Raw genomic sequence first — 14811 nt, 5'->3', positions numbered from 1 at the left:
GGCAAAAAAAGGGTCAAAGGTCAGATGCGTCACTCCGCCCCGAACGCGTTCAGAGCCAATTCACGCGGCGCCGTTACCGGCTGTTCATGGCAAGGTCGCAGGATAAAAAAAAGGTCAAAGGTCAGAGGGCCTGCGTTCACTTTTTAAAAGTCCTCGCGAACATTTCACGCAGCGACGCTAAAAGCTTTTTGCACGATGCAGACGGCGAATTATCGACCGCGGCTCAGCGGTTAGCGCGCCCTCAACCACTCAACCCCTGAGTTGCTGTGAATAAAGCAAAGTCGTTTTTTTTGATGCAAAAAAAACGAATAAAAAAAAGCTAAATGATCATTTAAACAAACGTCAAAACATACAAACTGTGTCGGGAGATCCAAAAGCAGCGTTCAGCGACTGAACGCAGCTCGGAAGCGCTTCGTCCTCGATCCGGAGGTCGTCCTCCGCTCGGCCATGAATCCCGTCGGGGGGTTTTTCACCGCCGCCCGTTCAACGCCACTCAAACATCCCGCAGAGCCGGACGTCCTGAGCGGCCGGAGGCTTCCAGAGAGACTCTCATCGTGTCGCCTTCAACGCAGACGGACGAAAAGTTGATTCTTTTCCATCTCGGCTGCTCGACATCCAGCTGAACGTCTCCTTCAGAGGTCCAGAGATGCTTCAGCCAGGCGGTCCATGTTAGAGCCTCACTCGTCCTCCTCTGCAGGTCGTTGTGTCTCTCCTCCCTCTCTCTCTCTCTCTCTCTCTCTTTCTCACCAAGGTGAAAAACTTGCAGCGGCTGATAGATTTATGAGGTATTCCTGGCGGGCCTCTCGGGTCTCTGTGGTTTTAAACACTCAGAAATCACTTCTTTATTTCTGAGAGCGGATCGTTCAGGAGCCTCATGACGGTCAGCTGCTGCGTGTCCAACAGCTTCTACTGATGCATTCCTTTGTCACGACAACAAAAGATGTTCTTTTTATAACATGTTACACACACACACACACACAAAGAGACACACACTCGTATCACATGTGGTCATTGCATCTTTTTGACGCATCACTTCTTCGTCTTGGTGTTTGTTTGCTGCTGGAATCCTGATCTTTATATTATATCATCTTTGTTTTATATTATGAAAGTTTCTGACAATTTTTTATTTAATTTATATATATTGAAGGTTGCAGTGCAGTAATCGTGACGTCTGGCTTTATTTATAGAAAGAAACCCACAGAACAGTGTGTGTGTGTGTGTGTGTGTGTGTGTGTTCACTTGGAGACACACTCGATGCGTTCAGGAGACGACATAACTCCCTTTGAGGAGACGATATGCAATACGACAACAAAATGAAATACAAGATTCTTTGACAACTTCTAGAGGAAATCTTTTTATTAGTGATCCGTCAACCACGCTCAAGCACAGAAATGCCTTTAAACAAAGAACTGGAAAGGAAAACAATTATTTTGCGACATTAAAAAGTTACATTTTATTTATTATTGTTTGTTGAACAGAGACTTGTAGTGTATATACTGAAGGCCACATGGGGGCGCTGTGAGACATGTTCTGCAGAGTAGTTACAGGTTACATAAAACAACAGATAGCATCGCTATCGCGAGATAAAAATCTAATTGGAGAAAAAGTAAAACATCAAAGCTGTCCGTAAAAACAAAAAATCATACGATTATCATGATGCATTTAAGTGTTTCTGGTTATTTTAGTTTCATCAGTGTGTTATAAAACATGGCCGCTGTCCCCCCTCGCTCGCGTCTTGAAAGCAGCATTGGGACGAGCAGATGAGTGGTGGAGGGCAGATTTTTGGTGCAGTGCATGCTGGGTGGCAGAGCTGCTGTGGGGGTCCTGCGTCAGGCTGCTGATTGGCTGAGAGGAAAGGGGGCGGGCCTCCGCTCCATCAATGCCGGTGCTTGAACAAGGCTTCCACTGAAACGCCAGAGTCCAACGTTAGAGAGAAAGTCATCACCGGCGGGTCTAAATACGCAACCAACGACTCAAGAGGTTCTGCGCTCTTACTCGTGTAGTCCTGAGGGGACATCACCGCGTTCATGACCTCACTGAAGTGCTTCAGCCAATCCTGCTGGTCGCTCTCCGACTCGCACGTGAACAGGAAGCTGCGCTCCGGCGTCTTTATGGTGATGCCGTGCTGCCAGTTGCCGTTGCAGTGGGTGCCGGCGGGCAGGCCGGCGGAGGCGCTGTAGCCGTGGTCCTTGTTCCCCAGGAAGGCCTCGCCCTTGGCGAAGGCGTCCTTCGGGAAAAAAAGAGCGGGAAAACCAGAGGAACGCAGGTCGAGTGAACACAAGGCGAGGAACAAAAAGTACCAGAGTGGTTGCTCCGAAGTTTAGTGCTTCTCTTAGCTAGCAAACAGACATAACTAGCCTAGCATAGTCTTGCGAAATAAGATAAGATTATCTCTCTTATCTTATCTTAGCCTAGCCTAGCATAGAATAGCCTAGCGAAATAAAATAAGATCATCTCTCTTATCTTATCTTAGCCTAGCGAAATGACTCTTGGGATGGTAATGTACGCCCAGTTGTCCGATGGATGTTTTGTACACACATTGACGGCAACAAAACTTTGTGGTGATCACCTGACTTTAATTGTTTGCCCTCATTTACTTCTTTAGAGATTCTTTGATTTAAAAAACAACTAAATATTCTCATGGCGAGTCATTTCAGGGGTAAAGTTTTGCTTTACCTTCGGCTGAAAGGCGACACCACCAATCACCCGAAATGAATCGCAGTCTGTTCAGCGAAGAGGGAACAAACTGCACATTAAACGCACAATGAACCATTGAACACGCCGCATCTAACACGCAGCATTTCCAAGTGATGAAATTACTCTCGCTCTGAGCTCGCTCCACATGTTCCACACTGGACTTCACTCCACTTCTTCTTCCTTTCATCTCAGTGTTTCTTGTCAACCCTCTCGGGGGTAGTCGGGCCTCTCGGTCACCTAAAACTGTTGCACTTCCCCATTGAACTATTTCATCATCGACGCTAAGCTAATCTGCCCGAGCCATCTGATGTGGATTTAGCCGAGACCCTCAACGATAAAACCACCACTTCAAACCCTTCAATGACTCAGAATCTCACTTCATTAACGTCTAGAAGCGTCTGAGCGCCGACGTCACACACATTAAAGCTGCCATGTTGAGAGTTTGTTTGTAGCTCACGGGCTAACTTGAGCTAGCGTTTCAACCCCCTTCGAGGTGATGAGTTCATATCTTCATGAGGACATTGTTGTAGGAAGCGAGGGATCGAGGGAAGGAAACGAGACAACGTACCAGCGGGTCTTTGAAGTACATGAGTCTCCGCTGGTCCAGAGTGAACCAGCGTTTCTTGAAGCCTTCCGTGTGCTGCGAAGACAAAGAGACGCGAGGCTGAGACACAGGAGCTTTGTGCTGCCGCCCGTCTGGTTTCTAGACTTCAAACGTGACTCACGCTCCGCGTTTAAGAGTTGGTGAGACAGAGTTTCCTGATACTCCATAATCATGAATATATATTTCAAAATAAAGTTCACCTAGAACTTTAAAAAAAGTTGAAATCAACCCGGTACATGCTCATTTCTGCTCCTTTCATCAAAAAGGCATTTTCATATCCTCTGCAGCCTCGAATATTGGAGTGTGTGTGTGTGTGTGTGTGTGTGTGTGTGTGTGTGTGTGTGTGTGTGTGTGTGTGTGTGTGACTTGCCCTGGGACCCGTCTTCTCCATGAATCCTTCTTTCAGAAAGTTCCGCGTTAGTTTGGGTACCAGCTGAAAACAAACAAGCAGAAATACAGTAATGGAGTTCTTACCACCTCAGTGCTGTGTGTTAGAGAGTGTGTGTGTGTGTGTGTGTGTGTGTGTGTTCACCTCAGCGTCAGTCGCCCCGGGAAAGGCCACCTTTAAATAGTGAAGCTGAACTGCACGAATCGTGTTGAACCAGTCGACGATCTCCTGCAGACAGAGAGGCTTAGTTTATATATATATATATATATATATATATATATATATATATATATATATATATATATATATATATATATATATATATATATATATATATATATATATATAAAATTATTTTATTTGTGTAAACAATATAAATATATACACACAAATAAAAAAAATATTATTTTTTGGGGGCGGGGGAATTTACAACCCATAAATGTATTATGTATTCATCATATACATTTATACACACAACCACACACACACACACACGTCGGTGGTGTCAAAGCCCCACAATGCATCACTGGAGCACCTTGCCGTTGTCGTGGAACACGAAGATGTTGCGCGTGCTGTAGTCCTTCAGGTACGTGATCTGCAGCCCGTGAGGGTTCCCCACCTTCTCCGGCTGGAAGCTGGCGTTGATGGTGTCCACCTTGATCACCGCTTTGGGCTCCTTCGCCTGCAGGAGGAAGAGGAGGAGGAGGAGGAGGAGGAGGAGGAGGAGGAGGAGGAGGAGGAGGAGGAGGAGGAGTTGGTGTGAGTGAAGCCTAGTTTATCTCTCCGTAGTGAAGAAATGAAAACTCAAAGTCTACTTCTAGTATTTTTTCAACGCTCATCATTTGGCTCACGTCATATTTGGTGAAGTACTTCAGGGTTCCCTCTCGCTCCGAGAGGACGAATCGCCTGCTGAGGAACTGCCCGTTGTCCCGCCCCCTTTTCATCAGCATGCCGTCTCGAGTTCCTGCAACGGAAAGCAGCCGAGGTGTGTGTGTACACTGGAGTGTGTGTGTACTGGTGTGTGTGAGTGTGTACTGGTGTGTGTGAGTGTGTGTGCAGACGCTCACCTTCCTCATACGTGAAGTTGTTGCCAGGCTCAGAGAACTCCTTCCTCTCGTACTTTGCTCTAATCCACTGCTCCCTCAACGTCCTGAACACACACACACACACACACACACACACACACACACACACACACACACCTCATCAGTTGTCTCTATCAGCTGTTCAACTAGCTGCAAAAACAACAATGCAGTCAAAGATCCTCAGAAACAATGACCCGCCACTCTGCCCAAAATGTACCGACAGAACCGCCCACGTGATGTTTGTATTCTCTAAGTGTTTTACTTTAAAAACAAAAAAACACTGATGGACATGAAGTGTTAGTTTCTACCATTAAACACTGTGAAGAAACCATCTTCAGTGTGTGTACCTGTGTGTGTGAGTGTTACCTGTGTGTGTGTGTGTGTGTGTGCGACTGACTTAAGTCTTCAACACAAATCCAATGGCAGCAAATCGATGGGAGGAGCCAAGCGTTCTCTTCCCAGCCACATTCCTCTGCAGCGGTGCACTAATGATCAAAGAAGGTGGCGTGTACGCGTGTGTGTGTGTGTGCGCGTGTGCATGTGTGTGTGTATGTGTGTGTGTCTAAAGGGCGTGGAGATTTGAGCTGCCTGCAAAGAAATTAAACACTTGAACGGCATTTTCTCCAATCAAGCAAAGACTCAACCGGTGTGTGTTACATGTGTTTGTGCTCTTGTCTCACCCCCCCCCCCCCCAAAAGAAAATACCTGCTTCACATTAAAACATTCCTGTCTGGGAGCTGCAACAGTAACAACACACACGATGAGATGAAGAGACAGCTGATCAGGAGGCCGCACAAAAAGAGACCGACAACAAAGGAAAACTCGACACAATCTGGCAGACGACAATAACTAGAGAGTGATACAGAGACGCTGGATACGTCTCTACCTGTCAATCACCTGGTAGCCCCGCCCCTAAAGAGTCCCCTTATTATGGTCTGTTTGACTCTAACAGACCATAATGTACTAAATGAACATCAGGCTGTATAGAAGAAGACTAGAAACTAGAGATTGAGACATAAACTCATATTTACAATGTTTACTGAGGGAATACATCAAGAGAGAAGTAGAGTCACTTATATAGACTTCTATACAACCAGAGGAGTCGCCCCCTGGTGGTCAGGAGAGAGAATGCAGCTTTAACACATGAAGCATAGACTTCTATACAACCAGAGGAGTCGCCCCCTGGTGGTCAGGAGAGAGAACGCAGCTTTAACACATGAAGCATAGACTTCTATACAACCAGAGGAGTCGCCCCCTGGTGGTCAGGAGAGAGAATGCAGCTTTAACACATGAAGCATAGACTTCTATACAACCAGAGGAGTCGGCCCCTGGTGGTCAGGAGAGAGAATGCAGCTTTAACACATGAAGCATAGACTTCTATACAACCAGAGGAGTCGCCCCCTGGTGGTCAGGAGAGAGAATGCAGCTTTAACACATGAAGCATAGACTTCTATACAACCAGAGGAGTCGGCCCCTGGTGGTCAGGAGAGAGAATGCAGCTTTAACACATGAAGCATAGACTTCTATACAACCAGAGGAGTCGCCCCCTGGAGGTCAGGAGAGAGAATGCAGCTTTAACACATGAAGCATAGACTTCTATACAACCAGAGGAGTCGCCCCTTGGTGGTCAGGAGAGAGAATGCAGCTTTAACACATGAAGCATAGACTTCTATACAACCAGAGGAGTCGCCCCCTGGAGGTCAGGAGAGAGAATGCAGCTTTAACACATGAATCATAGACTTCTATACAACCAGAGGAGTCGCCCCCTGGAGGTCAGGAGAGAGAATGCAGCTTTAACACATGAATCATAGACTTCCATGTGGTTCAGTCAGGACGCGGCATCACGATCGTAAAACTCATAATTGGGGTCAAGAGGTGGTTGGACGAAGTCGTCTCCGTTAATCATTCAACCGCACGGCCTTTTTCTACCAAAATGCCGAATCTATCAAACGTCAAGTTAAAGTTTTAAGGTCACAAAGGTGAGACCTTTTTAAATGTCTTATTCTGATTAAAAGGATAGCGCAGAACGTCAAGAACGTTCACCTCATCGTGCCGCTAACGACCAGGGAGGCGTTTGTGTTTTCAACCTGTGAGGGCACGATTCTTTAAAACATGATTATAATATTATAGTCGCTGCTATTAGAGCAGATTCATCCACAAACAATAGACTGTGTTATAATAACAGGTAATTTAATATGACAGATTCTTCAGCCACTTCCGCAGGAACCACTCCTCACAACATGAATAAGATTACCGCACGCAAATATGTCACTTTTTTTGCTGGTCAGCCAGCAATGAAAACTAAAAATAGTTAACTCCTCTGGTTGTATAGAAGTCTGATTATTTATCAGGAGGTGAACTGTCCCTTTAAAAAGATTTACCACTTTAAGTTTCCGGCGGTGATGTCAGTGAAGATTTGAGATAAGTCATCGTGATTATGAAACAATGTTGCACAACAAAATGCTTTTGAAGCTACAAAGTCAGACATAAAATAAAAGAAACAGTGTTTCATTTTTTTAAATGTGCATTAAGAGGAATAAACGGTGTGTGTTGTAACATTGGAACAACACACACGGTCACACAAATACTGTACAAAAATACAAAAACAATGCTTGAAACTGAAAATGTAGGACTTGTACATGCGATGGAATATTTAGTTTTTAGTTTTTCACTGTGTGTGTCTGTCTATGTGTGTATGTGTGTTTGTGTGTGTGTGTGTGTCTACTCACTGGCAGTCTTTGTGGGTGGGCTTGTAGTAGTAGACCGGAACAGCAGCCTCGTATTTGCTCTTCATCAGCTCGTTGCCGTGCTGAGCCATGAACTGAGGGGGGAAAAAAAAAAAAAAAAAACACATGAAAACGGACGAATTCCATCAAGGAGGAACACAATGGACGAGATGATACACGCAACAAATATGTTCAGGCCGAGCTGCGCGAAGCACCGACATCATTTATCACCTGGGACCCGTGAATCCGCTGCACGGCTCAGCGAATGTAATCTGAGAATCTGATGCGATTTAACTTCTCAAAAAATACTTCACATGTCTTTATCCTGACATCATTCTTCTAAACTTTAAGAGGTTCTTTTTGTAGTATTTATACGAGGACCCGTTTAGATCTTTTATGGAGGGAGGACATGTGATAAAGAATGAAAGATGTCCGTCCTTCTACTGCAGATTCAGGAAAAGATGGTCTGGGTTAAAATAAGTGCCTCGGCTATGTTGATATCCATCATCGACTTAGTGAAATACGTAAGTTATGTAAGAAAACTACGGTGAAATAAGCCGACTCTTTTTTTCCCATGAGAACCAAACAGCGAAGTCCTCGAGAAAGTTCTGTGTTTGTTAAAATCGCACTAAAACTAAATCATTGGGGCGTCACGAAGGAGTTTCAGTCAAAGAAATGTGTCGTTTGGTTGACACAAATGGAAAAATGACTTATTTTAGGACAAAATGTTGTCTGAATGGGGCATGCTGGGACTTGAAATGTTCGTCTGCTGAGTGACGTAGGAACGTGAGCGGAACAGGAAGCCTTGAGGACCAGGAAACGTGATTTTTTTGTGTGATTTTTCCAGATATTAATAGCGGGTCTTGAACGCTTATATTTTATATTTAAACTCTCACAAACTCAAAGGGTCACGGAGATGCGTTTGTTGGTGGAATCCAATGCTGTAAGGGGAACTTTAAAGTGAAGTTTTAGTGAAACCTTACGGTCCGCTGCAGAAGCTGACGGAGTTTACATAAATGCTTAAACTTCACGGCTACTTCAATTACTTTATACACCACATGTCTCTTCTCAAAAGAGTTGCGGTCTTGCAGCACTTTAAATGAAGTTAAACAACGATGTGGTCGGAGGCGTGGGGGGGATTTCCGCTCACGGTTTCCAAAAAGGTTGAACCACTGAACTTTAGAGGCGCTGCAAGGCCAGTTTTGTGACCTTTGGACGTAGCCGGGCTAGCCGTTTCCAGTCTTCGTGCTAAGCTAGGCTACGTGCGGCTCACCTGCACCTCGTGGTCCTCCCAGTGGGAGAGGCTCAGGGACTTGACCTTGCTGATGTCGGGGAAGTTGCGGTGGATCCCGGAGCAGGCCAGGCAGATGAACACGCCCAGGGAGCAGGAGCCCCACATGGGGTCTGCAGAGAGGACGCCATGTTGGATTACAGTCATCTCACACACACACGCCATGTTATCTTGTCGAGAGACGACGTGCTATTAAAAGAACCGCGAGTCACATCTAGGGGATCAAGCAGTGGGCAAATATTATTCATATCTATGTTTTAATCAGAGTATAATCACATGAAACTAAGACTCTTAGTGTCAGAATCAGATTAGAAAAAACTTTTTATATCCACCGAAGGAGCCGGACAGTAAAAACCCAAAGTGAAACCAAATTGAGAGCAAAACTCTGACAGAAGCAAACTTATCCGCTGGTTGAGACAGGACAGACGCATATACTTCTATACAACCAAGGGAGTATATTTAGGGGTATGTTTGGGAGAGAGAATACAGCTGTAATACTTGAAGCATAGACTTCTATACAACCAGAGGAGTCGCCCCCTGGTGGTCAGAAGAGAAAATGCAGCTTTAACACTTGAAGTATAGACTTCTATACAACCAGAGGAGTCGCCCCCTAGTGGTCACGAGAGAGAATGCAGCTTCAACACATGAAGCATAGACTTCTATACAACCAGAGGAGTCGCCCCCTGGTGGTCAGGAGAGAGAATGCAGCTTTAACACATGAAGCATAGACTTCTATACAACCAGAGGAGTATATTTAGGGGTATGTTCAGGAGAGAGAATACAGCTGTAATACTTGAAGCATCGACTTCTATACAACCAGAGGAGTCGCCCCCTGGTGGTCAGGAGAGAGAATGCAGCTTTAACACATGAAGCATAGACTTCTATACAACCAGAGGAGTCGCCCCCTGGTGGTCAGGAGAGAGAATGCAGCTTCAACACATGAAGCATAGACTTCTATACAACCAGAGGAGTCGCCCCCTGGTGGTCAGGAGAGAGAATGCAGCTTTAACACAAGCACAGACTTCTATACAACCAGAGCAGCACCTTTAAAGTCAGAGTTTTGACACAGAACAGCAACATAAAGACAATAAAACTACATAAAACCCGACAAAGCAAAGCAAACCGAGGTTAAAGAGTTAAAGCCTGATTAAAAACATGAAACAAAGAACCAATAAAACAGATTGATACGATAACAAAGAAGCTAAGAGAGAAAATAACACCACTAATAAAATAAAACATCAGAGCCAGTCAGTAAAAGTGGGTTTTGAAAAGAGATGAAGGCCTCTGGGGGCCGGACGAGTATCTCAGAGGTTACTGCAGTGATCTTATGGGCTCAGGGGACGACATAGTTGAGTGCTCAGCCCTCCGTGGAGCAGATTATTATGGGCTGCCCGGCGTCCCTCTGCAGGTCCACACTTGTTGAGCTGGAAGCTCCTCGCTCCGGAAGAAGGCCCCCAACTGGCGGCCTCTCTGCCGGGCCGCGGCGCGCTGCCCTCGGCCTCGCGTCCACAGAAAGCACCGGCGGGGGAAGTGAGTGCGTGGAAAGTTTCACGCAAAAACCAGCATGACGTAGTTAGTGGTTCCATGTTGACACACACACACACACACGCGCACACACATACACAGGCGCGCGCTCCGCACCTCCTCAGACAACCGACACACATTACCGTGTATTATAGTGTCGTATTGTTTCGTTGTGTTAGAGCCAGTGAAAGGTGTGTTTCCTTCCTTCTTACCAGGTGCGCCGCAGTCTGCACACGCGTCATTTCCCGGGTTCTGCAGGATCTCCCGCAGCGCGCGCGAGGCTCGCTCGTTCGCCGACATTTCTTCAGCTTTCAGATTCCTCCGCTTTCAGAAAGAGAGGGAGAAGGAGGGAGAGAGGCAGGTAAGGCGTGTCTCCTTCTCAAGAAGGGGGGCTTCTTAGGTCCTTCCACTGGGGGCGGGGCAAGCAGGTAAGTGTCCTCAGCGCGCGCAGGTAAGCGTCCTGAGCGCGCGTGCGCGAGTTGTTCCCCCGCTTGAAGAACGACTAAATGAAAGCCTCTTCATCAAGGTGTTCGTTTCTTTTTCCTTCAAGGAAACGTCCATGCCTCCTCCTCTCCTCTTCCTCCTCTCCTCTTCCTCTCCTGCTCGGCCACGACGAAGAGCCCCCTGCTGTCGTGAGCGCGCACGAGGAAGTGAAAAGTGTCGCGCACGCGTTTCCGCATCATTGGACGTTGGGTTAATTCGGCATTAAATGCGTTTTTATTTTTATTTTGAGGATAATCGAATAGTAGAAGGAAGTAAATATTACAGGATGTATCGTTTATGGGTTGTGCTCACAATGAAACCGTCAGCAAAATATACACATAAAAATACAGTTATATATATATATATATATAACTGTATTTTATGTGTCTATTTTGTATATACATTATGTGTATATTTTGTATATTTTACTGACAGTTTCTTTGTCAGCACAACCCATAAATGATACATCCTGTAATATTTTACTTTCTTCTACAATTTTAAGCCCAGACACAAAAAAATAAGGACCAAAAAAAACTTGACTTGAAAAGAGATTGAACTATTATGTGACTTGTACTTGTTTTGTTGTATGAACAATACATGTTTACATTTAAATGAAGGTATTGTAAAACCAAAGTGATGAAATAACATATTGCTTACATGTTTTTTCTTCTTCTTTTCGTCCACAAAATATCTTCGTCAATTGTTTTTTATTGTCGTCTTTTTTTTTGGGGGGGGGGGGGTTGTCCTAATGTATATATGTGTATGTGTATATATATATATATATATATATATATATATATATATATATATATATATATATATACATATACATATATATATATATATATATACATATACATATATATATATCTTAAGACGAGGAGTGGATTTTTCTACTAAACCATCTGTTAAACTTCAGCTTTTGAGACAAAACCTTCGTAGAATCGCCCAAATATTACAATCAACAGAGAGGAAAGACTCAACCAAACGCATTGAAAAGCTTTTCATGTTTATGGAATTTAAAATGTGATCGTCTGTGAAACAGAAAGCTGATTAAAATGTTTTATTGGAGCAAAAGAAGCATCGTCACAATCTAAAAACAAATAAAACACCTATATTCATAATTATGATGTAAAAACTAGAGAAGAATGTTCTTCATTATCAAAAGTAAAATGACTCTTTATGCAGAATAAACTCTTTTGTATAACTTTAATATAATAAACGGCATGTTAGTGGATCATTATTACTCATTATCATGTCAGTAGTAGAACCTTAGCCCTTCAGGAAGAATATGATCGTATACCTTACTTCTGAGTGTAGAAACTACAGATGATGGATGAAAGTAGTGGAGTAAAAGTCTAAAGTATTATGAACTGGAAACAGGATACTACACAGCAAAGGGTCTGTACTTTCTGTCATTGATTGAGAGGAAGAGGAGGAAGGAAAGGAGGAAGAGGAGGAGAAAGGAAGCCCCTGACCAGAGTGGACTGAAGGAACATTACAGCTCATCTCTTCCCTTCTTCCTGCTCTTCTTCTCTTCCTTGTGGAAGACTTTTCCATCCGCCTGCTTCTTCCAGCTCAGCTTGACGTCGTCGTCGTGCCCCTGGTCCTTCAGCTTCTGTTTGAGCTGAGAGACAAACACATGGAGAGAAGAAGTCTTCAGGAAAGCTGTTGTTCCTCTGCATCCTGTCTCACACTGTCCTCTGTTCATGTTGTTGCTCCTGAGAGGAAGACGTACCTGCTTCAAGAGGCCCTCCATCACCACAGGGTCATTCAGATCCACAGAGGAGCTGCTTTTCTGCAGCCTCACTTTCACCACTCGCTTTGCAACAGGCTCAACGTCTGAAACACAAACAACCTTCATCAGTCACAACATGTCTGCTGATGATCATCAACATCCTGGAATGTTTAACACTTTGAATGATGAAAGAGAACAAGTATGGTCTTTTTCCATCATTTCTCTCTACATGTTTTGGTAGGTTGGGCAGTTGATCTGCATATTCAATGTGTTTTCTATCCATAACTTTATGTTTAATGAATTTATTTTGATCTACTTTTAAGTCCTCCTTTAAGTCCTGAGTGATTGACAGCTCACCTCTGTAGCAGATGAACGCTGACATGACGTCACACTTCAGGGTCTCCCATCGTCCATCGGCACTAAAGTCTGCTGACACACAATCCTCAGTGGGACCACGAGGCTCCAGAGGTTTCCAGTTCCTAAACGAGGAGTCACTTCCATCAGACCACTTCCATCCGTCTCTGAAGAGGCCGATCCAGGCTCTGCTTCCAGAGGGTATCAGATTCTGGATCCTCTGGTTCTCCTCCAGGTTCCTCACCATGGCCAGGTCTGTGTGGTGTTCTCTGCAGTAGCTTTGGGCCTGAGGCCACTTCATGCTGATGTCAATGAAGAAAAATCTCTCACTGGGTCCTGAAAGTAGAGCAGAGTGAAGTGCTGAGTAGAGGAACATCCCAGACTACATGCTGCAGAGCAGTTTATTGTTCTGAATGAATGTCAGCATGAAGGTGGATCAACACGGAGCTGTGTGAACATGAACATGCAGCGTCCATGAAGGCACCAGAGATGTTTTACCTCCAACAGACTTGATACAAACCTGCTGAATGAGCTCATTAATCTGCTTCAAATGACATTTATGGAGCTGAAGACGAGTTCAAGTAACCCTGAGGACCTTTAACTGGTCCTGGACCAGTCTCAGTGTAGTCCTGGTCCTCTATAGTCTCAGTGTAGTCCTGGTCCTCTATAGTCTATAGCACCAGAACCAACACAACATGATCGTTTCTCATATTCTCACCATTGACATGGAAGCAGACTGGCCTGTGGGTCCAGTTGGCGCTGTAGTCGTCCCATGTCCCACCTGAAGACATGACTGCACAGTTTTCGTCTTTGTAGAGTTTGTCCGGTTGTCCAGACCTCCATCGTCTGAACTCCGTCTCTCCGGGTTTGTAGAAGCTCGTGTTTGACAGTGACCACCTCCAGCTGTCCACGTCATCGTACAGTCCTATCCAGGCTCGCTGAAAGCAACATTTCATTGTGATACAAAGAAATCTACTTTCAGATATTTTAACTTCTCATTTACGATCAGTCTGATTTATTATTCAAAGTCTGTCTCAAAACAATACCCAGGTGCTAAAATGAACATTGTCATCAGTCCTGCTGTTCAGGAAGGACTGAGAGCCTCACAACGTGGGGACGCCTGAGCTGATGGCTAGCAGCTAACGATGCTAACAGCGCTAACAAAGGCAACATGACTCCGCTAGAGTCATATATATGAGATAGTAAGTGTGCATGCAATTCAGTGACGCTGGCTTTTCTGCTTCCTGTTCTCGTCTTCACAGGCAACACACATGCAACTGTTGACGTTTTAAGCTCAACAAATAACAGCATTGCTATTCATTTAGATATTAATGCTGTATATATCCAGAACAGATCAGCAGTATGTTGCATTAAATCATATGTTTTTAATGTAATATCTTAATCTGTAAAGTAACTCGTTGACGTCTGACATGAAACATAAAAAAACAACACAACTGAAATACTTCGGTAAAGTACAAGTACACACTTCTGTTCAGTTCGTTTGCATACTTTCCACCACTGTGTGGATGTAAAACTTTCAGACCGCCTGTCACTGACGTAATAACACTCACGGAGCCGGAGGCGGCCATTTTGCTTGAATCCACCATTCTCTTCAGGGTCTCCAGGTCCTGCAGGTCTCGTATGGTGGCCAGGTCCTGGTAGTTCTCTCTGCAGTGACGCTGCGCTTCAGTCATGCTCTTCAGCTCATAAACAACATGGTAGCGACGAACAGCCGCTGATGAGACGGCACACAGCCCTGATGACACACAACACGCTGATGACATCACATCTTTATTGAGTTTATAGACACGCAGTGAAGACCAGGTCAACAAATATTATCAAATGTGTGTGTGTGTGTATATATATAGATAGATAAACATACATGTAACTATACATTTTTAAAATATAAATACAATATACA

The 14811-nt window shown here is 44.6% G+C and overlaps 1 protein-coding gene across 2 annotated transcripts; it reads right to left on the bottom strand.

The window, feature by feature from the left end:
- Nucleotides 1–1338: 1338 nt before the first annotated feature.
- Nucleotides 1339–10895, bottom strand: zgc:92360 (uncharacterized protein LOC436988 homolog). 2 transcript variants are annotated; one of them, XM_068595646.1, is made up of 11 exons: nt 10528–10895; nt 8774–8904; nt 7504–7595; nt 4757–4839; nt 4541–4653; nt 4225–4371; nt 3834–3917; nt 3672–3734; nt 3266–3337; nt 1996–2227; nt 1339–1905 (listed from the first exon to the last, which is right to left on the bottom strand). In XM_068595646.1, exons 1-11 carry the CDS (start codon nt 10613–10615, stop codon nt 1877–1879), a joined length of 1134 nt encoding a protein of 377 aa, XP_068451747.1. In that variant the 5' UTR covers nt 10616–10895; the 3' UTR covers nt 1339–1876. The 2 variants fall into 2 exon arrangements, with proteins under 2 accessions (XP_068451747.1, XP_068451748.1); XM_068595647.1 differs by lacking the exon at nt 10528–10895 and adding an exon at nt 10459–10503.
- Nucleotides 10896–14811: the final 3916 nt, after the last annotated feature.

This window comes from Clinocottus analis, unplaced genomic scaffold (assembly GCF_023055335.1).
Source record: "Clinocottus analis isolate CAN_PGR_092001 unplaced genomic scaffold, fCliAna1.0.p SCAF_31, whole genome shotgun sequence".
Classification (NCBI taxonomy): Eukaryota; Metazoa; Chordata; class Actinopteri; order Perciformes; family Cottidae; genus Clinocottus; species Clinocottus analis.
This window is presented reverse-complemented; position numbering and strand designations above follow the sequence as displayed.

Coding starts and splice junctions, on each gene's coding strand:
- zgc:92360 (XM_068595646.1), bottom strand. CDS start 10,615: ATGTCGGCGAACGAGCGAGCCTCGCGCGCGCTGCGGGAGATCCTGCAG. Junction 4,840..7,503: donor CCCACCCACAAAGACTGCCA/GTGAGTAGACAC, acceptor GTGTGTGTTCAG/GACGTTGAGGGAGCAGTGGA. Junction 1,906..1,995: donor GTCCCCTCAGGACTACACGA/GTAAGAGCGCAG, acceptor CTGGCGTTTCAG/TGGAAGCCTTGTTCAAGCAC.